The sequence below is a fragment of the Ursus maritimus genome (genome assembly GCF_017311325.1).
Source record: "Ursus maritimus isolate PB19 chromosome X unlocalized genomic scaffold, ASM1731132v1 scaffold_X1, whole genome shotgun sequence".
Lineage (NCBI taxonomy): Eukaryota > Metazoa > Chordata > Mammalia > Carnivora > Ursidae > Ursus > Ursus maritimus.
The window spans coordinates 72,711,030-72,736,967 of record NW_024423319.1 but is presented as its reverse complement, the minus strand read 5'-3'; the positions used below and the strand labels follow the sequence as shown (position 1 = coordinate 72,736,967).

The window sequence follows — 25,938 nt, the reverse complement described above, 5'->3', positions numbered from 1 at the left end:
GGATTTTTTTGAGTCCAGATTCTATTTTAGCTCTCTCTTCTACTAACCCACCCTCCAATTCGCTGACACGTTCTTCTGCCTCATTCACCCTGGTCCTCAGAGCCTCTAGTTTTGACTGCATTTGGCTCATAGAATTTTTAATTTCTGCCAGATTCGCTCTCATTTCTGCCTTTAGAGATTCCATATTCTCATTAACATTTTCGTTAATACTTTTTTCAAGTCTACACATCATCTTGACCATTGTTACTCTGAATTCCATTTCTGATAATTTGGTTATATCCATATCCATTAGTTCTGTGGCAGAGGCCACAGACTCATTGTCTTTTCTTTGCTGGGGGGGATTTCTCCTTCTCGTCGTTCTGATGAGGAGAGGTTGCGGGGTTGCCCAGAGCCCAAATTATTGACCAGGACCCAGGCAGTGTGCACTTGTTTTATAGGGCTCTTGGGGATGTGGGCTTCTTGATTTTTCAGCCTGCTTTCTGGGGGAGGGGCCTGCCGAGCCGATACTCAGGCAACCCTGTTTGGGTAGAGTCTCTGTGTCCCCTGTGAGGGGGGATGGGGATGGGCACACTGTAAGCCGGTATTTCCAGGCTTTTGTTCTCTGGCGGCTTTCCCTGGCAGTTTGCTGTGCCTCTTCTGAGAGTCAGAGCAGCAGTAGCCGAATCCCAGCCTCTGTCTCAGAACAGAGGGATTGCGGCCCGTTCTCCACTGATGTTCTGGCCACTTTAACTCTGTTACTGTTGGTGCTGCTCAACCCTGCAGCGTCCCGGGATGTGCGCCCCACACCCTGTGTCCCTGCCCTCACTTCCAGGGCCAGCGCGTCTTTGTCCTTTGTGTTTCTAACACCACCAGCTGCCAGCCGCCCCACGCGCTCCGGAGCTCCCGGTCTCAGCCTGGTTCCAGTGGGCGCACTGGAGCTCCGTTTCAGTCTGGTTGCGCGCGCTCCCCGGCTCACGGTCTCAGTCTGCGCTCTCGCGGGTGCTGTCCGCGAGTCTGCCCGCTCCCCCCGCGCAGGTGGCTACCGCTTCCTGGCGCCCGAACACGGCGGCTGCCTCCCCCTTTTGTTTATCTTCCGATATCTGTGCGCGGTTTCACAGCTCCCCGCTTCGTACTTCAATACTCAGCGCTGGAGATGTTCATTTGTAGAGATCCAGATGCATCTTCCTGCGTCTCAGGCTGATTCCGTGGGTGTTCAGGCTGGTCTGGTACCTATCCAGCTCGATTCGGGACCAGCTGAAAAAGGGGTCACCTACTCCTCCGCCATCTTAACTCCTTGGCCTATAAACTGGTCTTTAGAAGATCAAGTTTAATGATCTTTTCTCAGTCCTTCTTGTCCTCTGATCTCTCTAGCACAAAATAATACTCTCAACCACTTCATCCTTCTGGAAACTTTCTCTATGGCTTCTTTGACATCTTCTCTTAATCCTATTTATTGCTCTGGCTGTTCCTTCTCTATTTCTGTTACTTGCTCTTTTCACCAAATAAATATTGGATGAGGGCAGGTATTATATTTATTTTGTTCACTATTTTATTCCTAACACCCACGATCATGCTTGGTACATGGTAAGTTTTCAATAAACATTTGTTGAGTGAATTTATTCTCTGGTCTCTTCTTTTTTTTCTTCTGTACACTGTACCCTCAGTAATCCATCTTAGCTTCAACTCTTCATTCCTTGATAATTCTCAGTGGCTTGCTGTAAATAAAGACCAAATACCTTGGTGTTTAAGGTCCTCCATAATCTAGAAATAACATAATCCTATTTTATTTCCATTACATGTATACTGTTTGTCCTAAATTGGATTATTTGCAGCTTCCTAACCATGGTCTGTGCTTTTCTACCTCTGTACCTTTTTCTGTGCTTCTCCATGGCAGATGACCTCTTCCCTGAATTTCTACCTTATGAAATTTCTTTATCAAAGCCTAGGTCCTAATGACAGCCTTGGCTTTATAAGGAAATTTCCGAGTCTTGCTTTTCTTCTAAAACTTTGTAACACTTCAATTTATACTTAGGTACTTATGTTCTGCATTGTATTCTAATTACTTGTGTACCTGACTTAGCCCCCTATCAGATTGCCACCTCCTTGAAACAGGGACCATATCTTACCTTTATTTTTCCTGACAGCTGGCATGGAGCCTAATGTATAGCCACAGAGACTCAATAAACACCTGTCAGTTTCTTGTGATTAAAGGAATTGCATTTGTTCATGCTCTGTCTGTCCTTGCTACTATGGATAATTGGAGACTAAAAGTGATGATGATCTATGCTTAATTATCAAAACTGAAGGAGATTACATTATTTTAGAAATCACCACATTATTGTTTTCTATAGCTCGTTCCTTTGGGAAGAGAGAAACACATTTTTAGAAAATCTGCTTTAAAGTAAAATATTAGGGGCGTCTGGGTGGCACAGCGGTTAAGTGCCTGCCTTCGGCTCAGGGCGTGACCCCAGCGTTATGGGATCGAGCCCCACATCAGGCTCTTCTGCTATGAGTCTGCTTCTTCCTCTCCCACTCCCCCTGCTTGTGTTCCCTCTCTCGCTGGCTGTCTCTATCTCTGTCGAATAAATAAATAAAATCTTTAAAAAAATAAAATAAAATATTAAATCATAGGTCAGAAGTTAATTTGGGTGGGTTAAAGGAGTTGGAGAATATATTCTTCTGAACTCTTAGTAGATTATGTTACAGATTCATTATTTCATACGTTTGGCAACATCCTTTTGAGATAGCAATTCTAAATATAGGTAATTTCTTTGGTTTATTTTCAAAGTCACATAAATGTAAGTTTTTCATTGCCATTATCCATTGAGAGTATCTCCAGTACTTTGTATGAGACAATATTACAACTATGTAGTTTCACAGACATCATCTCTGCCTTTGGGGAGTTTATAGTACCTTAAGTCTGGTAGCTTAATTTTATTAGATTATTTTTGAAAATTTTTAAATGTTTGGTTTGTGTAAGTGATAGGCTTGAATAGACAGACTTAGTATAGGGGAAATGAGCTTGGGTTCTACGTAGGGGAGCAACTGATCACAACTTTATATAATGGGATTTTGCTGCAAATCATAATAAAACCTTAATTTTCATTAAGAGATGGATAATGGATTGTTTTGGTGATAGTCTGTGATAAAGTTAATGGTAATTAACAATTGAGCACTCTTTGACTCAGTGCGGAAATCTCGTCCTCAGCTTACAACTGCAATGTATCTACATGAAGTGTCATTAGTACTACTATAGATTGATGAAACTAAAGCACGATTTCAAAGCACAGTGTGGTGATAAGACCTACAACAGTTACAAGATGAGACTATTTATAGAATATATGACCTAAAGTGAAAACCGTCATGTCTCATGTGTTGGTTTTATATTGGTTCTACTTACTCTATGGAGTTCTAAAAATCATGCCTTTTCATTGTAGGACTGAAAATGACCTTGTGATCAGAAGTAAACTAGTAATGTTCACTAGGTGGCACTGTGGCCTTTGTTTCTATTATAACAGCTTGTCATTGATTTTGTGAAAAGCAAGCGTAGCCATTCCCACAATATTTTAGTCAACTAAAAACACCAAATCTTTCACATGTGCTGCTGCTAAGCTACATTTCATGTATTCTGTTCTTGTACAGTTGTTTTGGGGGATCCAAGTATGGGATATTTTGTTATTCCCTCTTTGTCTTCATCTTATTTGAATGGGCTCATCATTTCAGCCTATTGAGGTCTCTTCAGATCTGACTCTGTCCTCTAACATCTTTTCGGCTTCAGGTCATATGTACACTCAATCAGTATTCACAAAGGTCCTCATCTACATATCCCTGTTCTAAATTCATATGATAAACGCCACACAGTTTGATATTCAATTATACAATTTTATTAATTTGTAGTTATGTTGTATATGTAAATCACGTTTCCACAAAAATATTTTAAGATTATCTATAGAAAGGATCATATTCTACTTATTCTCTATAATACCAGGCACAGATTAGGCATTCAATAAATATTTGTTGACTTAAAACTTCAATTACTGTATTTCTATGGTATAGCTGTATCAAGAATGAGCCACAGCTAACCTTCATCTCATGTTTACTTGAGTGCTTTCTTTTACATCCATATAGAATATTTTTAAACGTGTATAATCACCCTGTATTCTGCTCTGGTTACAGCATACCTACAGTATTGTGTAGGACTAGGGGGCAACACTTTTGAAGGAGGATTTTAACAAACTCTAATGTGCCAAGGGGAAGGCACTCAGGATGGTGAGAGCACTCAAACCATCTTATTTGAAAATTAGTTAAAGGAAATATGGATGTTAAACTTGGAAAGTGGAAGATTTAGGAGGAACATAATAGCTTCCTCCTAATATTTGAATGGCTGTCAAGGGGTAAAAGAATTAGATTTATTCCATGCATGTTTCCATGGGTGAGACTTACAAGGAGTGAGATTTCAGGTCATCATAAGGAAACTCTAATGATTAGACCTGTCCAAAACTGAAATGGATTTTCTTAAAATATAGTAAAGTCCCTCTCCCTGCAGATATTTAAGCAGAAATTGACTACTTGGTGTGAATGTTATGAAGAAGATTCAAGCATCAGCAGAATTTTTTTGACCAGAATTTTAAGATCTTTTCTAACCATATTGCTCTAAGATATTATAATCTGGTAAAATCTATAATAATCAGATTTTTTGGAGTTCATAAATTCATAGATTACTGAATTATAGAACTAAAGGGACCCTTACAAATCATTATTAATTTACTTTAAAAATCAAATTTATTGAAGTATAATTTACACTAAAAACACTCATTTTAAGTGTATAGTTAGATAATTTTGGCAAATACATACCCCAATGTATCCACTACCCCAATCTAAATATAGAATATTTTCATCACCTTAAAAGATTCCCTTGTGCTCCTTCCAAGTCAATTCCCATCTGCATTCTCAGCCCCAGGCAGTGACTAATACACTTTCCATCACTGTTGATTACATTTATCTTTCCTAGAGTTTCATATACATGTAATCATACAGTATGTGCTTTTGGTTTTATTTTGTTTTGTTTTGTTTTTGGTCTGACTTCTTTCACTCATCATCATGTTTTAGAGAATCACTCACATTGTTGCATATATCAATAGATTGTTCCTATTTATTCCTGAGTTGTACTCCATTGTATGGATATACCACAGTTTGTTTATCCATTCATCTATTGGTGGACATTTTGGCTTTCCAGTTTGAGGTTATTATGAATAATGCTACTATGAACATTCAAGGTATAGATATTTGTTTTGATTTCTCTTGGGAAATATCCAGAGGTGGAATTGCTAGGTTATGTGGTAACTACATTTCTAAGTTTATAAGAAATCACCAGACTGTTTCCCAAAGGAGTTGTACCATTTTACATTCCTGCCATCAATCAATGGTGAATGTGCCAGCTCATCCACAGCCTTGCCAATATATGGTATTTTCAATCCTTTTAATTTCAACAATTCTAGTAGGTGTGTTGTAGACTTATTTTAATAAAGTCAGATTTATTGTATTTTTCTTTTGCGGCTTGTTTGTTGTGTCCTTAGAAATCTTTGCTTGCCCCAGGATGAAAGAATTTTTCTTCTATGTTCTTCTTTTCACTTTTTTGATACGTTTTACCAATAGCATTCCCAATAAGTTTGGCTGTACATTTCTTCTGTGCTTTTTTCTAGACATTTTATTGTTTTAGCTGTTTTTATTTATTTAATTTATTTTTAAAGATTTTTATGTATTTGAGAGAGAGAGCCAGCAAGAGAGAGCATGAGCAGAGGGAGTGGCAGAGGGAGAAGCAGACTCCCCACTGAGCAGGGAGCCCACTGCGGGGCTCGATCCCAGGACCCTGGGATCAGGGCCTGAGCTGAAGGCAGCCGCTTAACTGATTGAGCCACCAAGGTGCCTCAAGTTTTAGCTGTTTTTAGACCTATGATCCATTTTGAGATAATGTGTGTGTGTGTGTGTGTGCGCGCGTGCGCATGTGAGAGAAAGAGGGGGAGAGGGAAAAGGGTTAAGGTTCATTTTTCCCCATATAGATACCTTGTTATTCTAGTACCAGTATTGAAAGACTGTACTTAACCCAATTGAATTGTCTTGGCGCCTTTGTCAAATATCTAGTGATCATAAATACTGGGATCTGCTTCTGTACTCCATTCTGTTCTGTTGATTCTTTATATCTATCCTCATGCCTCACTGTCTTGATTATTGTAGTATTACAGTAAATCTTAAAATCAAGCTAGTAAGTCCTCAACTTTCTTCTTTTTTAGAATCTTTTGGCTACTTTAGGTCCTTTGTATTTTCACATAAATTGTAAAATCAGCTTGTCAATTACTACAAAAATGTCTGGTGGGATTTTTTTGGGATTGCATTGAATCTTTAGGTCAATTTAAGAAACAGTTAACATCTTAACGGAATTGTATTCAAATTCATTAACACAGCATAGCATTCTATTTAGGTCTTCTTTAATTTCCCTCATCAATATCTTACAGTTTCCAACATAAAAATCTTGCACGTATTTTGTTAACTTTATCCCAGAGAATTCATGTTTTTGATGGTATTGTAAATCGTCTTTATTAATTTCAATTTCCAATAGTTCATTGTTAGCATATAGAAATATAATTGATTTTTTAAAATTATGGTAAAATATACCATCTTAACCATTTATTTTTAAAGATTTTATTTATTTATTTGAGAGAGAGTGAGCAAGAGAGAGAGCATGAGCAGGGGCATATGCAGAGGGAGAGGGAGAGGCAGACTCCCCGCTGAGCAGGGAGCCTGACTCAGGGCTGGATCCAAGGACCCCTGGGATCGTGACCTGAGCTGAAGGCAGATGCTTAACCGGCTGAGCCACCCAGGCGCCCCTTAACCATTTTTATGTACAGTTCTATGGCATTAATACATACACAATATTCTGTATCCATCTCCAGAATTCTTTTTATCATGTAAAACTGACACTCTGTGCCCATTAAGCAATAACTCCTTGCTTCCCTCAACCCCCAGCCCCTGGCAGCCAGAATTCTATATTCTGTTTCTATGGCTTTGACTACTTTAGATACCTCATATAAGTGAAATCATACAATACTTATTCAATTTCTGACTAGCTTATATCACATAGCGTAATGTCCTCAAGGTTCATTCATGTCGTAGCATATATCAGAATTCCCTAACTCTTTAATAAGACTCAGTAATATTCCACTGCACGTATATTACCACTTTTTGTTTTTCCATTCATCTGTGGATGGACCCTTGGGTTGCTTCTACCTTTTAGCTTTTGTGAATAAAATTGCTATCAACTAGGTATACAAGTATCTGAGTCCCTGTGTTCAGTTCTTTTTGTATATACCTAGGAGCAGAATTGTGGGATTATATGGTAATTCTATGTTTGACATTTTGAGGCACAGCCATTGTTTTACATGATGGCTGTGTCATTTTACATTCCCACCAGAAAGCACAAGTGTTCTCCGTATCCTGATCAATAGTTGTTATTTTCTAGTTTTTTGAAAATACTGGTGCATCCTAATGGGTATGAAGTGGATTCTTGTATTTTTGATTTGCATTTCCCTAATGAGCATCTTTCCATGTGCTTATTGGCCATTTGTATATCTTCTTTGGAGAAATTCCAAGTCTCTCTGCCCATTTTTAAAATTGGGTTGTTATTTTTTAGTTGTTGAGTTGTAGGAGCCCTTTAATATTCTGGATATTAACTTACTATCAATATATGATTTGCAAATATTTTCTCTCATTCTGTGGATAATCTTTTCCCTTTCTTGATAGTGTCCTTTGAAGCACAAACATTTTGTAATTTTGATGAAGTCCAAATATCTATTTTTTATTTTGGTGCCTGTGCTTTTGGTGTCATATCCAAGAAATCACCAGAGATCACTGCCTGTGTTTACTTTTAGGAGTTTAACGATTTGGGGTCTCACATTTAGGTCTTTAATCCATTTTTACTTTATTTTTTGAGTATAGTGTAAGAAAGTGGTCCAGTTTCATTCTTTTGCATATAGCTATTCAGTTTCACAGCATCATTTATTGAAGAGACTATTTTTCCCCGTTGTATATTCTTGCCTCCTTTGTCATAGAGTAATTGAGCATACAGGTGTGGGTTTCTTCTGGGTGTTATATTGTTCTATTGATCTATTTCTGTGTTTGTGCCAGTACCATACTGTTTTGATTACTATAGCTTTGTGGTATCTCTTCAAATCTAGGATTATGATACCTCCATCTTTGATCTTCGTTCTTAAGATTGCTTTGGCTATTTGGGATCTTTTATGATTCCATATAAAATACCATACAAGATAATTGGTTCTAGTTCTGTGAAAAATGCTATTGGTATTTTAATAATGGTTGGCATTGAATTTGTAGATTACTTTGAGTAATATGTACATTTTAATGAAATTAATTCTTCCAATCCATGAGTGTGGTATATATTTCCATTTGTCGTCTTTGATTTCTTTCATCAGTGTCTTATAGATTTTAGAGCATAGCTCTCTCACCTCCTTGGTTAAATTTATTCCAAGTATTCTATTCTTTTTGGTGCAATTATAAATGGGATTGTTCTCTCTTTTTAAGTTTTTATTTAAATTCCAGTTAGTTAGCATACAGTGTAACATTATTCACGTGTGCAACATAGTGATTCAACACTTCCATACTACACCCAGTGCTCATCACAAGTACACTCCTTAATTGGCATTACCTATGTAACCCATCTCCCCATCCACCTCCTCTCTGGTAATCCTCAGTTTGCTCTCTAGTTAGTTAAAAGTTGTTTCTTGGTTTGTCTACCCCTCTCTCTTTATTTTCCCTTTGCTCATTTGTTTTGTTTCTTTTTTTTCTAGAGGGAGAGAGAGCACACACATGATTGGGGGGCAGAGGGAGAGGGAGAGAGAATCTTTTTTTTTTTTAAGATTTTATTTATTTATGTGACAGAGAGACAGCCAGCGAGAGAGGGAACACAGCAGGGGGAGCGGGAGAGGAAGAAGCAGGCTCCCAGCGGAGGAGCCCGATGTGGGGCTCGATCCCAGAACGCCAGGATCACGCCCTGAGCCGAAGGCAGACACTTTAACGACTGCGCTACCCAGGCGCCCTGGGAGAGAGAATCTTAAGCAGACCCACGTAGGGCTCAGTGTCACGACCCTGAGATCATGACCTGAGCTGAAACCCGAGAGTCGTATCTCTTAACTGACTGAACCATCCAGGTGCCCCCATCTGTATGTCTTCTTTGGAGAAATGTCTGCTTGTGACTTCCACCCATTTTTTGCTTCGATTATTTGTTTTTGGGGTGTTGAATTTTATAACTTCTGTATATATTTTGGATACTAACCCTTTATTGGATTGTCATTTGCAAGTATCTTCTCCCATTCCACAGGTTGCCTTGTAGTTTTCTTGATTGTTTCCTTCTCTCTGCAGAAGCTTTTTATTTTGATGTAGTCACAGTAGGTTATTTTTGCTTTTGTTTCCCTTGCCTCCAGGGGCATACCTAGAAAGAAGTTGCTACAGCTGATGTCAGAGAAGTTACTACCTTTGTTCTCCTCTAGGATTTTGATGGTTTTAGGTCTCAGATTAAAGTCTTTCATCCATTTTGAATTTATTTTTGTGTATGGTGTAAGAAAGTGGTCCAGTTTCATTCTTCTGCGTGTTGTTGTCTGGTTTTCTCAATAACATTTCTTGAAGAGACTTTTTCCCATTGGATATTCTTTTCATGATTTATCAAAGAATAGTTGACCATATAGTTGTGGGTCCATTTCTGGATTTTCTGTTCTGTTCCATTGATCTCAGTGTCTTTTTTTTTGTGCCAGTACCATACCGACGTGATCACTACAGCTTTGTGATATAACTTGAAGTCTGGAATTGTGATGCCTCCAGCTTCTATCTTCTTTTTACAGGTTGCTTTGGCTATTTGGGGTCTTTGGTGGTTCCATACAAATTTTAGGATTCTTTGTTCTAGCTCTGGAAAAATGCTGGTATTTTGGTAGGGATTGCATTAAATATGTAGATTCCTTTGGGTAGTACAGACATTTGAACAATATCTGTTCTTCCAATACATAAGCATGGAATGTTTTCCCATTTCTTTGTGTCATCAATTTCTTTCATCAGGGTTTTATAGTTTTCAGAGTACAGGTCTTTTATCTCTTTGGTTAAGTTTATTCCTAGGTATCTTATGGTTTTTGGTGCAATTGTAAATGGGATCGATTCCTTAATTTCTCTTTCTTCAGTCTCATTGTTAGTGTATAGAAATGCAACTGATTTCTGTACATTGATTTTGTGTCCTGTGACTTTACTGAACTTGTGTATCAGTTCCAGCAGCTTTTTGATGGAGTCTTTCAGGTTTTCTATATAGAGTATCGTGTCATCTGCAAATAGTGAAAGTCTGACTTCTTCCTTGCTGATTTGGATGCCTTTTATTTCTTTTTGTCTGATCACTGAGGCTAGGTCTTCCAGGACTATGTTAAATAACAGTGGTGAGAGTGGACAACCCTGTCTTATTCTGACCATAGAGGAAAAGCTCTCAGGTTTTCCCCCTTAAGTATGATATTAACTGTGGGTTTTTCATATATGGCCTTTTTAATGTTGAGGTATGTTCCCTCTAACCCTACTTTATTGAGGGTTTTTATCATGAATCGATGTTGTATTTTGTCAAATGCTTTTTCTGTATCTATTGAGAGGATCATACGGCTTTTTATCCTTTCTTTTATTAATGTGGTGTATCACATTGATTGATTTGTGAATGCTAAACCCCTGTTGCAGCCCAGGAATAAATCCCACTTCATCATGGTAAATGATTCTTTCAATGTACTGTTGGATTCAGTTTGTTAGTATTTTATTGAGAACTTCTGCACCCATGTTCTATCAGGGATATTGGCCTCAGTTTTTCTTTTTCATTGGAGACTTTATCTGGTTTTGGTATCAGGGTAATACTGGCCTCATCGAATGAATTTGGAAGTTTTCCTTCCTTTTCTATTTTTTGGAATAGTTTGAGAAGAATAGGTAGGTTATTAACTCTTCTTTAAAGGTTTAGTAAAATTCGCCTGTGAAGCCATCTGGTCCTGGACTTGTGTTTGTTGGGAGATTTTTGATTATTGAATCAATTTCTTTGCTAGTTAGAGTCTGTTCAAGTTTTCTGTGTCTTCCTGTTTCAGTTTTGGTAATTTACATGTTTCTTGAAATTTATCCGTTTATTCTAGGTCGTCCAATTTGTTGGCATATCATTTTTCATAACATTTTCTTATAATCCTTTGTATTTCTGTGGTTTCAGTTGTTATTTTTTCCCCCCTCATTTCTGATTTTATTTTAGTTCTCTCTCTTTTTTTCTTGATAAGTCTGGCTAAAGGTTTATCAATTTTGTCTGTTCAAAGAACCAGCTCTTGGTTTCAGTGATCGTTTGTATTGTTTATTTAAGACTCTATTTCATTTATTTCTGCTTTAATCTTCACTATTTCCTTCCTTCTACTAGCTTTGAGCTTGTTTTTTCTTCTTTTTTTAGCTCTTTTAAGTATGTTTATTTGAGATTTTTCTTGTTTCTTGAGGCCTGTATTGCTATACACTTCCATCTGAGAACTTATTTTGCTGCATTCCAGAGTTTTGCACCATTCTGTTTTCATTTTGATTTGTCTCCATGTATTTTTTGACTTCCTATTTGATTTCTTGGTTGACCCATTTATTGTTTAGTATCACGTCATTTAGCTTTTACATGTTTTTTTCTCTAGATTTTATCTTGAGTTCTAGTTTCATATTGTTGTGGTTTGAAAAAATGCTTCACATGATTTCAATCTTCTTAAATTTATTAAGACTTTTTTATAAATGTGCTAACATGTGATCTATCCTGGACAAAGTTCCATGTGCACCTGGGAAGAATGTATATTCTGCTGGTTTTGGATGGAATGTTCTGTATATATTTGTTAGGTCCTTCTGGTCTAATGTGTCATTACTTTAAAAAAAAAGATTTTATTTATTTGACAGAGACAGCAAGAGAGTGAATACAAGCAGGGGGAGGGGGAGAGGGAGAAGCAGGCTTCCTGCTGACCAGGGAGCCCGATGCGGGGCTTGATCCCAGGACTCTGGGATCATGACCTAAGCCGAAGGCAGACGCTTAACGACTGAGCCACCCAGGCGCCCCGTAAAGCCACTTTTTTCTTATTGATTTTTTTGTCTGGATGATCTGTTGATTGATGTAAATGTTGTCTTAAAATCCCCTACTATTTTGTAATACTGTCAATTTCTCCCTCAGTGTCTGTTAACATTTGCTTTATGTATTTAGGTGCTCCTATGTTGTTGCATATATATTTACAATTGTTATATTCCCATGTTGGATTGATCCCTTTATTATTATGTAGTGCCCTTATTTGTCTCCTGCTACAGTCTTTGTTTTAAAGTCTATTTTATCGATATATGTATTACTACACCAGCTTTTATTTTCACTTTCATTTGCATGGAATATCTTTTTCTATCCCTTCATTTTCAATCTTTGTTGAGTTCTTATAGGCAGTATACAGATGGGTCAGTATTTTTTATCCATTCAGTCACCTTATGTCTTTTGATTGGAGCATTTAGTCCATTTCCATTTAAAGTAATTATTAATAAATATGTATATATTGCCATTTCGTTATTTTTTTGCTGGCTGTTTTTGTTGCTTCTCTCAGTTCTTTTTCTCTTGCTTTTTTTCTCTTTGCTTTAATGGCTTTGTTTAGTTTTATGCTTGGTTATTGAAACTTACTTGTTACTGGTCTGTTCAGATTTTCTATCTCTTCCTGATTGAGTCTGAGTAGGTTGTATGTTTCAAGGATTTATCCATTTTTTCGAGGTTTTTCAATTTGTAATATAATTATTCACAGTAATCATTTATGACTATTTGTATTTCTGTGGTGTCAGTTTTCATGTCAGTTTTATTTATAATTTTGTTTGAGTGTACTCTTTTTTCTTGGTTAGTCTAGCTAAAAGTTTGTCAATTTTGTTTATCTTTCCAAAATTCCAACTTTTAGATTCATTAATTTTTTTCTATTGTCTTATTTCTGTTTCATTTATTTTTGCTCTACTTTTTATTATTTCCCTTCATTCTACTAAACCTGGGCTTACTTTTTTCTTCTTTTTCTAATTCCTTGAGTTGTAAAGTTAGATTACTTATTTGAGATCTTTTTGTAATGTAAGTGTTTATCAGTATAAACTTTCTGCTTAGGATTGTTTTTGATGCGTCTCATAAATTTGGGTATGCTGTGTTTCCATTTTCTTTTGTCTTAAAACACTTGTGGATTTCCCTTTTGATTTCTTCTTCCACCCGTTGATTGTTCAGGAATGTGTTTTTCAACCTCCATGCATTTGTGAGTTTTTCGTTTTTCCTCCTGTCATTTATTTATAGTTTTTTACCATTGTGTTTGGAAAAGATATTTGATATGATTTCAGTCTTCTTAAATTTGTTAAGGCTTGCTTTCGGGCCCAACATATGGTCTTTCCTGGAGAATGTTCCATGTGTGCTTCAGAGAAATATGTATTCTTGTGCTGTTGGATAGAATACTCTATATGTGTTTGTAAGGTCCATTTGGTCTGTAGTGTTATGCAGGTCCACTATTTGTTTATTAATTTTCTGTCTGGATGATCTATGCATTGTTGAAGGTGGGGTGTTGAATTCCCCTACTGTTTATAATTGCTGCCTATTACTCCCTTCAGTTTGTTAACATTTGCTTTATTTATTTATTTCTTTATTGTTAAATTCAAGTATAATTAACATACAGTGTTATATTAGTTTCAGGTGTACGGTATAATGATTCAACAATTGTATACATATCTCCATGCTCATCAAGATAAGTGTATTCTTAATCACCTTTATTTCACCTGTTGCCCTACCCACCTTTCCTCTGGCAACCACCAGTTTGTTCTTTGTATTTAAGAGTCTCTTTATGTCTGTCTCCTTTTTTGTTGTTTGTTTCGTGTGTTAAATAACACATGAGTGAAATCATATGGTGTTTGTCTTTTTCACTTAACATTATATCCTCTAGACTCTCAGGTCCATCCATGTTACTGCAAATGGCAAGAGTTCATTCTTTTTTATGGCTGAGTAATTTCCACAAAGTGTGTGTATACCACATCTGCTTCATCCATCTGTCTATCAGTGAACACTTGGATTGCTTCCATATCTTGGCTATTGTAAATAATGCTGCAGTAATGCTGTAAATAATGCTGCAATAGACATAGGAGTGTAATATTTTCAAATTAGTGTTTTCCCTTTTTTGGGGGTAAACACCCAGTGATGGAAATACTGGATCATATGGTAATTCTAATTATAATTTGAGGAACATTCATAGTGATTTCCACAGTGGCTCTACTCATTTGCATTCGCTCAAACAGTGCATGAGGGTTCCTTTTTCTCTGCATCTTTGTCAAAACTTGTTATTTCTTGTGTATTTGAATTAACCATTCTGACAGGTGTAAAGTGGTATCTCACTGTGGTTTTCACGTGCATTTCCCTGATAATTAGTGATGTGTTGAGCATCTTTTTGGTTAGTATTAGTTTTAAATATTTAGTTGCTCTAATGTTCAGTGTATATATAATTGTTATATCCTCTTAATGAGTTGACCCCTTTATCACTATATAGTGAACTTCTTAGCCTCTTATGACCAATTTTGACTAAATTCTATTTTATCTGATATAATTATAGCCACTCCTGCTCTCTTTTCCTTACCATTTGCATGTAATATCTTTTTCAGTCCCTTTCAGTTTATGTGTATCCTTATAGCTAAGATAGTCTCTAGTAGGTAGCATACTGTTGGAATATTTTTATTAAAAATCATTTAGTCCCTCTGTGTCTTTGATTGGAGAATTTATTCCATTTATATTTAAAGTAATTGTGATAGGTAAGGACTTACTATTCCCATTTTGTTAATTGTTTTCTTAGTTTCTTATTCCTTTGTTCCTTTTTCCCTCTCTTGCTGTCTTTTAAAAAATTTATTCTTGTAGTGGTATGCTTTAATTCCTTTTTATTTATCTTTTATGTATGTACTATGGGTTTTTTCTTTGTGGTTACCATGTGGTTTACATAAAGCATCTTTTAGATATAACAGTCTATTTTAAGCAGTTAACAACTTATGTTCAAATGCATAGAGAAACTCTACACTTTTACTTCTTCTTTCTCACATTTATGCTATTCATGTCACACTTTACATCTTTTTATATTGTACATCTGTTAACAGATTTTTATAGCTATAGTTATTTTTAATATTATTGTTTTTAACTTTTATAGTAGAGATAAAAGTGATTTACACACTATTATTACAAAATTAGGGTATTCTGAATTTTATTATATTTCTATAACCTATTGAAGGATATTTTGGTTGCTTCCAAGTTTTCACAATTACGAGTAAAGTTTCTATAATCAGTAATGTGCAGGATTTTGTGTGGACATTAGTTTGCAGCTCATTTGGGTAAAATACTAAGGGCAATTGCTAGATCATATTGTGAGAGTATATTTAGTTTTATAAGAAACTATGAAACTGTCTTTCAGAATGTCTCTACTATTATTTTTCTTCCTAGCAGTGAATGAGAATTCCTATTTCTCCACATTTTCACCAATATTTGGTTTTGTCAGTGTTTTAGGTTTTAGCCATTTTAATAGTTGTATAGTGGCATTATTTTAATTTGCATTTTCTTGATGAAATATAATGTTGAGCATCTTTTTATATGCTTATTTGCCATCTGTATGGCTTCTTTAGTGAGGTATCTTCCCCAATTTGTAATTGAGTAGTTTTTTGTCTTATTGTTGAATTCTTTTATATTTTGGACATCAATTTTTTATCAGATATGTGTTTTGCAAATGTTCTCTCACTATGTGGCTCATGTTTTCATTCTCTAACAATAACTTTCACATAGCAGACATTTCTTTTTTTTTTAAGATTTTATTTATTTATTTGACAGAGAGAGACAGCCAGAGAGAGAGGGAACACAAGCAGGGGGAGTAGGAGAGGAAGAAGCAGGCTCCCAGCAGAGGAGCCTGATGTGGGGCTCGATCCCATAATGCCAGGATCATGCCCTGAGCCGAAGGCAGACGCTCAACGACTGAGCCACCCAGGCGCTGCCATAGCAGACATTTCTAATTTTAATAATGTCCAACTCCCAATTTTTTCTTTCATGGATTGTGCTTTTGGTGTTGTGTTTTTTAAGTCATCACCAACCTAAAGGAAATAGATAAATTTCAAGAAACATACAATTTACCAAAACTGAAACACAAAGAAATAGAAAACTTGAATAGACTCATGACTAGCAAAGAAATTAGGTCAGTAATCAAAAATCTCCCAACAAACAAAAGTCCAGGACCACATGGCTTCACACCAATGTCCAATGTCCAATGTCTATACCAGCATTATCTACAATAACCAAATTATGGAAAGAGCCCAAATGTCCATCAACTGATGATTGATAAAGAAGTTGTGGTGCACACGCATGATTACTCAGCTGTCAAAAGAATGAAATCTTGGCATTTGCAACAACATGAGTGGAGCTAGAGAGTATTATGCCAAGTAAAATAATTCAGTCTGAGAAAGACAAATACCATGTGCTTTCACTCATAGGTGAAATTTGAGACAGAAAACAAAGGAGTGTCCAGGGAATAAGAGAGAGGCAAACCAAGAAACAGACTTAACTATAGAGAACAAACTGAGGGTTACCATATCAATATGTACTATTGTATATCAACGTACTTATATATATTTTTGAGGATCTTTTATTTCTTTAAACTTTGAAAACTGGTGTTTTATAGATAGCTTTTTTTTACAATTCTGGTATCTACATTTTGAGAATCCATTTCTGCTGATTCTCATTTATGGTGCATTGCTTCTTAGTATGTTTGATTCTTTTTTTTAATGTTTACTAGTCCTGATTTTTGAAAAATCATTTTTGGAAATATTTTGAAGCCTAGGATGGTTACTTCCCCCAGAGAACATTTACCTTTGCTTCTTCAGATGTTTGGGACCAACGTCAACTAAATTCATAGCTTGAGGTCTTTTGGCTTCCTGTGTAATGCAATTTGGTGCCGTAAATACACACCTCAGGGATTGGTTCTCCCCACCATATTTTGTTGTGTTCCTCTCAGAACCAAAGTAACTTTCTTTGCAGTCCCCTGGTGATGCTGGTAGGAGCGGTTTAGTTCTGGTAGCCTAAGAGTGTAGTCCCTTGGGTCTTGATGTCTGTTTTCCTAACCTAGTGAGACTCATTAAAACTAAACCTAACATTTGTCTAGATTTATAAATGCTCACCAGAAAAAAGTGGCTTTAATTCTCTGCTTGTTTCTCTGGAACCTCACTTTTCCTTAGATTTTATTATCTTGTAAGTTGCTTTGGAGTTGAAAAAAAAAGTTATCTAATATTTTTCATTGTTTTCAGTAGGAGAGTTGGTCTGACATATATAATGCACCCTATTTCTAGAAGCAGAACTCGCTGTTTCTTTAGCATTTTAAGAGAACAGTTCTTTAAAGATTTTACTTAGATTCACATCTTTTTATGATGAGTATCCTCAGCCATTGTGACTATATTAATAATTTTAGTAAAATATGATAAGATCTTCCTTATTACTTTTATAAAAGAGATCCAATATTTCTTTTTTTCAGGCTAAAGAGGCAGTGATAGAAGCTGAACGACATGATCCTACAAATATTTTCACTCAGTTTTACGTATTCAAGATTGCAGTCTTAGAGGGCAACTCTGGCAGAGGTATGAATGTTATTTATGAATTATATTTAATTGTTAATATAAAGAATAATAATCCTGTTCTACCATAAAGGAAAAAAACATTGTTTTTAAGACAGTGGAGTTACATATTCTATATTCTAGCTTTCCTATGTAAAGATGATACAACCATGCGAAAAGGAATTATGAAGGTTACATAGGAATAAGAGAACAGGGGCTGCCTATTGAGGGAGTAAGAACTAGGGAGATTTGGGACAAAAATTGGGGAGAAAGTCTTGTCATGGTATACTTTTTTGTACTTTCTGTCATTTGAACCTGTTAAAAATTAAGTTTAAAAAGCTGTGGGGTAAGAGGGAATTCATACTGCAAACCCATTTCAGTTAAGAGTTGTCTTAGACAATCAAAGTCTTCAGCTTTCTTTTAAATGTTTTCACTTATCTGGGAAGTGATTGGTAAGAGATTTGGCCTTGAAATGGAGTTTCTCTCTACAGAGTTGACAGTGCTGGAATTGCTTATGTGAACCTCATCCCATCAGTGCTGTGTCCTTCGCATTAAGTTAAGCATAGTTTCCTAGTCGATGTGTCTGTACACTCCTGTATCTTGACTTGGTTACAGATGGGCCTGTGCTGTGATATTATTCCCATTCAGCCCTCAGTGTAGCTGAGAATATCCTGAGGCAGTTGGAGCTCCAGACTGGTTGTCCCTTGTGAAGGGCGTAAGTTGAGAAATTGAGAAGTTTAAATTAATGGATCCAAAACAGAATTTATACTAATCCAATTGAGCAACTGTTTATGAATACCTGCTGTGTGCAACGGACTCTGCTTTGCACTCCATAAAAAAAGAAAGATAACCTATTCTTCATTGAAGAAGAAATGTTCCAGGATAGTAAAGTATTCCTGTATATTAATTAAAGATTAGCAAATTGGAGTCAGTTTTTTTCAGGGTTTATAGTGTAGTCATGTCCATCATCAGTGTTTTCATTGGAGACCTCGGAATTTATTTGATGTATTATGTTGAAAGCTTAAAAGAATTTGAAACTTTTTACCAACAGAAATGGCAAAAAATAGATTTCCTATTAAACCTTTTCACATTCTATTAAAATAATTTTTTTTTACTTTTTAAACATAGCATCAGCTCAGTCTTTTTATTGTTTCCCCAGTTATCTGTGACCATTTTAAAAGCTGTGTTTATTGATAATACAGAGTAAAACTTACTAGTGTCTGGTTCTATGAGGTTTATTTATATTAATAATTCTGTGAGTTTCGACAAATGTATACAGTCATGTCACCACCATTACAGTCATGATATAGAACAAAAAATTGCCTCAGGTTCCTTTATTGTCATTCCTTCCAACCACTTTTAGTCCTGAAAACAACTAAACTCATTTCTATATATTTTTGCCATTTCCAAAATGTCATATAAATGGGATCATACATTATGAAGCTTTTTGAGCCTTTCTTTCACTTATGATAATACATTCAAAACTCATTCGTACTGTTGTGTTTCCATAGTTTGTTCTTTTTTATTTCTGAGTAGTAGTCTATAGTATGTATGTACCACAGTTTGTTTATTCATTCACCAGTTGAAGTATATTTGGATGATTTCCATTTTGGGCAACTGTGGATAAATGTGCTATAAATATCTGTTTACAGATTTTGTGTGATGATAAGATTTAACTTCTCTAGGATAAATATCTAGGAGTTGGATTTTTGGATTGTATGATAAATATATGTCTAAGTTTATTAGAAACTGCCAACCTGTTTTCCTAAGTAGCGATACAGTTTTACATTCTGACCAGCTATATATGAGTGTTCCAGGTGATCTGCATCCTCAACAGCACTTGGAGTTGTTCATTTAAAAAAATATTTTGCCCATTCTAATAGTTGGGTAGTGATATCTTGTGGTTTTAACTAGCATTTCTGTAATGTCTAATATTTGACATCCATATATCTTCTTTGACAGTGTTTGTATACATCTTTTGTCCAGTTTCCTATAGGGAACTTTGGTTTTTTTTTTAAATTCATCTCTATATGTTTAATTCATCTTCTATCATAGTGGCTAGAACATAGGGAAGAAATATATTTTAGTTACTAAGATATAGGGAACTTTGTTTTCTTATTGAGTTTTGGAAGTTCTTTATATATTTTAGATACAAATTATTGGATATGTGTTTTATAATTTTTTTTATTTTCTTGTCAATGTCTTTCATGAGAAGCTTGGCAGTCTAGTTTATCTTTTTTCCTCTTTTATGGAGTGTGCTTTTGGTATTATGGGTAAGAAATCTTTACCTGATCTAACGTCACAAAAATTTTTTCCTGTGTTTTCTTCAAGAAATATTATAGGTTTAAGTGTATGGTTAGCTCTATGATCAATTTTGTATATTAATTTTTGTATTTAAGGTATGAATCTTTTTTTTGCACATGGCTATCTAGTCATCCTAGCATCATTTTTTCAGCATTATTTACTTAAAAACTATCCTTTTTCAACTGAATTACCTTTGTACATTTATTGAAAATCAGTTGCCATATGTGTGTGTGGGTCTCTTTCTGGATTCTTCATTCTGTTCCATTGATCTATTCGTCTATTTTTATACCACTTCCACACTGTCTTAATTAGTTTAGCTCTATAATAAACTTGAAATCATATAGTCAAAGATAATAATTTTGTATGACTTGAATTCTTTTAAATATGTTAAGGCTTGTTCTATGGCCCAGAATTTTGTCTTTATTTGTAAATATTCTGTGTGCACTTGAGAAAAAGTATATTTAAGAAGTATATTTACTGGTGTTTGTTTGAGTGTTCTGTAAATGTTATTCAGGTCAAGTTGATTAATGTACTACTAAAGTGTACTACAGCCTTGCTGATTTACTACTTGTTCTATTAATTACTAAGAGAAGGTGCTGAAATCTTTGACTATAATTGTGGATTTGTTCATTTTTCCTTGCAGTTCTTTAAATTTTTGCTCCTTGTGTTTTGAAATTTTGTTGTAAGGTGCATAAACATTTAAGATTGTTATGTTCTCATAATGAATTAATTCCTTTATCATCATGAATTAACCTTCTGTTATGTAATATTCTTTGCTCTGAAATCCATTTTGTCTGATATTAATATAGCCACTCCAGCTTTCTTTTGATTACCTTTAACATAGTATATATTATCCCATGTGTTTTCTTTTAACTAATTTTGTCTTTATACTTTAAGTGTGTTTCTTGTAGGTAGCATATAGTTGAAAGTTGCTTTGTTTAATTCAGTGTGACTATCTGTCTTTTACTTGGGTCATCTAGACCATTTATATTTAACATGATTATTGATATGGTTAGGTTTAAATTTAGCATCTTTTTATTTGTCTTTTGTTTGTCCCATCTGTTTGTTGTCACCATTTTTCTTTTTTCTACTTTCTTTTGGATTGAGTATTTTTTATGATTACATTTGTCTCATCTTTTGGCTTATTAGCTCTCTTTGTTTTGTTATTTTAATTATTACTTAAGTTCTATAGTGCATACATTTAACTTATTGTAGTCAACCTTTAAGATATATAATGGAATGTCATACCACCATTCATTTTTAAATTTCATTCTGTTTCATTCTGTTTTATATTCCATTTTATGAATGTACCAAAATGTATTTAGCCCATCCATTATTGATGGAATTTAGGTTGGTTCTATATTGCACTCTTAAAAAAAATTGCTGGATAAACATATTTGTATGTTTTTGTTCACTTTTGCAAGTATATCCATGGGATAAATTCACAGAGGTGAATTGCTCAGTTGGGCATTTTTCTGACATTCAAGTCCTCCTTAACAATTTAGCAATTTAGATGACTTTATGAAAATTAACTAATATTTTAAAGATATTAGTGCTCTTTGAACACTACATCAAAAACTAATGATGTACTATATGGTGGCTAATTGAACTTAATAAAAAAATAGATATTGGTGCTCTTAAAATAAGTTCCAAAGTCACTGTGGTGTAATTAACTATATATAGCTGTTAGCTTTAATAAGAGTATCTCATTTTTTAAATTGTTTCCTTCTTTTTCAGCTTTGCAGGCAATTACTACATTGGAGAAGTTATTAATACCTGAAGGTCCAGAGGAGAATGAGCTACTTGCAGATAGAGATTCACCTGTCATGCTCCTCAGTTTAGCTGCCCAGTTTGCTCTAGAGGTAATTCTTACGTATTTATCCACAAGATTTTTACCTGTTTTCTATTTTGAGAGACAATTAATGGAATTCTTTAGAGGAGTTTGCTACAAAGAAAAGAAGTTGGTGTGAGAGGTAGGATCAGAGGTTTGTTGGTTTGTTTGAGATGGGATGAATATGCTTATATGCTGATGGAAATGACCTAGTAAGAGAACAGAAAGTTGACAGTGTGTGAGAGAGAAAAAAGAGAATTGTTAGAGCAATGTCTTTAAGCAGGCAAGAGGTGATGGACACAAGTGTATAAATTCAGAGATTGGCTTTAGGAAAGAAAATGGATAGTTCATCTATGATAGCAGTTGAGAAGTATGTGGTGTGGTTCCTGGTGGATGAATAAATGTGGTAGTGGGAATCTGGAAGTTTTTTTCCAGACGGTTCAGTTTTTTCAACAAAGTAGAAAACAAGGTCATCACCTGAGAATGAGAATGGGAGAGGAGATGTTGGGGAGCTTGAGAAGATAGGATAAGGTATAAACTAATCATGCAGGAAAGCAAGAAAACGAATGACATGCTAGTGTGGGATGCTTGCCCAGTAAGTATTAAGGCCTATTTGATGACGTTTTAAAATGAAAGAAATAGTTGTACAGGTTTTTATCCAGCCACTTTCAGCTGCATTGATGTAGGCACAAAAGTCAGTAGAAAGTTGGCTTTAACCAGGTTTGTAGTTTTGCCAGATGAATACAATGAAGCGAAGGAGGAGTAGTAGGAAAATCAAGAAACAAGGAAGTGATTATCATTAATCCCCATGGAATTTAAAGTGGTCATGGGGGAGGACATCAAGGACGTGAGGGACAGTGAAAATTCGTACCACGAATGGATTGGAGGTCTAAGTGCAGTTGAAGGATTGCTGGAGTAACAGAAGGGAGTGAATTAGAAAGGTAGGAGATGGTGGTCAGAAAGTGGAATACATGAAACGGAGCAGGGTGCAGGACCAGGGTGAGGAATTGAACCACTTAAAGAAGTACCCACTTTCTGAGACATGCAAGTGCAGAGTTGGTTCTTGCATGACCCTGAGAGTGAGTGCCTCCTTAAATTTTGCACCTTAAGAGCCTCACTCACATCACTTAGCTCACCCTACTCCCCACCCTGACTGAGAGTATGGAAGGTTTGCCACCAGTAGTAATGACAGAGTCCAACATAGAGATCAATGGAACAAAATAGAAAACCCAGAAATAAACCCATAATTATATGGTCAATTAATGTTCAACAAAGGAGGGGAGAATATGCAATGGAAAAAAGTCTCTTCAACAAATGGTGTTGGGAAAACTGGACAGCTACATGCAAAAGAATGAAACTGGATCACTTTCTTACACCATACACAAAAATAAACTCAAAATGGATTAAAGACCTAAATGTGAGACCTGAAATCATAAAAATCCTAGAAGAGACCACAGGCAGTAATTTCTCTGACATCAGCTGTAGCAACATTTTTCTAGATATGTCTCCTGAGGCAAGGGAAATAAAAACAAAAATAAACTATCGTGACTACATCAAAATAAAAAGCTTCTCCACAGTGAAGGAAATAATCAACAAACCTAAAAGACACGAACGTACTGAATGGAAGAAGATATTTGCAAATGACATATCCAATAAAGGGGCAGTATCCAAAATATATAAAGAACCAACACAACTTCACCCAAAAAACAATCCAGTTTAAAAATGGGCAGAGGACATGAACAGACATTTCTCCAAAGAAAACTCACAGATGGCCAACAGACACATGAGAAGACCCTAAACAGTAATGAGCGGGTACAGTCAATGACTGTGTTAGTGAACAGCAAAGGTAATTGGCAGAGTAGAATTCAAGGAAATAAGAGACTAGGATATTGGGAGGATCATCTATCTATATATTGAAAGTGCCAAAAACTAAGACAGGAGTAGTTTTTTGAGAAAATAACTGTGCAGTAGATAAGTCATGAGGAAATGAGTAGAAATGGCTGGAGAGCTGGTAGATCAGCACAATGAGAAATGGGTGATAAGAGACTGATGACAGGAAGTTCGAAGCTAGGGATTGGGGTGGGGGAGGGAGAATAATTTTAAAACAGCAATGAAGAGCAAAAATGTCACCTACTCCATCTCCAGATCTACGGGTAGAATGGAAATGAGAGGAAAAATTGGCACTACTTGAGAGGGTTTCTTTGGAAGCAGTATCCTTGGTGGGACCTAGATTTCCATTACAGAAAGAATATGGAGGGAACTTTCAGGGAAGAGGTTGCTTATAGAGAAGATTTTGATGATTATGAACTGGACTACAGTGAGCATAAGTGGAAAGATTGGGGGAGTTGGGGAGAAATGGGAAAAGAGGGATTTATAGAGCTTTATGGGGATCGGGGTGCTAGAAATGAAGGTCTGGGGTTCTTTTGGTCACTGCTAATGAACAGGGATAAAGATCACAATAAGATTAGTCCTAGTGGGTTCATGGCAGTGTTTGCAAGTCTGTGAGTATTTATGGATAGGGAAGAGGGGGTTTCTGGGGCCAATATGAACCTATCCTGTTTTTGTCAGTGAGTAGTTTCTTCAGTCTATCATCTTGCATTAATTAGCTCTTTTGATAATATAAAATGAACAAGTTCAGATTTTTTTCTTGTCCTTAAAGGATAGGAATATAGATAACATTTTGTAAGTACCACTTTGAGATGTAATTTAACATATTGTATTTGTCCTTTTTAGTATGGACAACAAATTGTGGCAGGGAAAGCTTTGGAATATTTAGCTCGATATTCAGAAGACCCACAACAAGTCCTTACAGCTTTAAAGTAAGTAATTCACATCCTGTAGACTTGAAAGGATTTCCTGTTATTCTTGGTCTATAAACTTTGTCAAAATAGTGCTGATGTGATGTGATCAGGCCTACTATACCAATTGTTATTTTAAATTTTTTCTAAGCTTTATTGAGATATAATTGACAGATAATGTTGTACAAGTTTAAGGTGTATAACCTGATAATTTGAAACGTGCATATATTGTGAAATGATTAGTTAACATATTCATCATCTCACAAAATTACAATTTCTTTGTGTGTGGTAAGAACATTTAAGATTTAGTTTCTTCCCAACTTGCAAATATATAATATAGTCTTGTTAAGTATAGTCACCATGTTCTACATTAGATCCCCAGAACTTGTGCATCTTATAATTTGAAGTTTGTACCCTTTGACCAACATTTTCCCACTTCTTCCACACCTAGCCCCTAGCAAACACCATTCTACTCTGTTTCTATGTTTTTCACTTTTTTTTAAAAAGATTCAACATGTAAGTGAGATAATACAGTATTTGTCTTTTTTTGTCTTTTCACTTAGCACAATGCCCTCAAAGTCCATCCATGTTGTCACAAAAGGCAGGATTTCCTTCTTTTATATGGCTAAATAATATTCCTGTGGGGGTGGGGTGCCTGGGTGGCTCAGTCAGTTAAGTGTCTGACTCTTGATTTGGGTTCAGGTTATGATCTCAGGGTCATGAGATCAAATTTCGCATCAGGCTCTGCGCTGGGCATGGAGTGTGCTTGAGATTCTTTCTCTCCCTTTCCCTCTGCCCCCTCCCCCCACTTGTGCTATCACTCTCTCTAAAATAAATAAATTAATTAAAAAAGATTCCTTTGTGTATGTGAACATATCACATTTTCTTTATCCGTTCATCTATCAGTGGACACTTAGGTAGTTTCTGTGTCTTGGCCATCATGAAAAATGCTGCAGTGAACATGAGGGTTCAGATAGCTTTTCAAGATAGTGATTTTCTTTCCTTTGGAACTATACCCAAAAGTGGGATTGCTGGATCATATGGTAGTTTTTTATTTTTATTCCAATTTATTTTAAAGACATTTCCTTCCTTCCTTCTGTCCTTCTTTCTTTCTGTCTGTCCTTATTGCTACTTGATCCTAACCTAAGAATAGAACAGGTGAAAAAGGATCAAGACAAATAAAAATGCTGTGCAGCCTGTTAATTTTCATGCCCTCTGAATCAGATCAGATCGTTTACTCTGTTATTTTGAAACTTGTTTATCGAACTACCCAAGCCTATGCCATCTCCCCGTCTACTAATAATTCCTCCCTCTTCACTGCAAGCTAACCTTCTA

General features: G+C 35.7%; 1 protein-coding gene across 1 annotated transcript in view; it reads left to right on the top strand.

Annotated features, from left to right (window-relative positions):
• Positions 1 to 25,938, top strand: part of TEX11 (testis expressed 11) — a 265,144-nt gene that overhangs the window by 150,869 nt on the left and 88,337 nt on the right. The window contains exons 15-17 of the mRNA XM_008712288.2: positions 17,592 to 17,694; positions 21,712 to 21,836; positions 24,539 to 24,624. Coding sequence (XP_008710510.2) covers positions 17,592 to 17,694; positions 21,712 to 21,836; positions 24,539 to 24,624 — 314 coding nt within the window. The remainder of the gene's footprint in view (positions 1 to 17,591; positions 17,695 to 21,711; positions 21,837 to 24,538; positions 24,625 to 25,938) is intronic.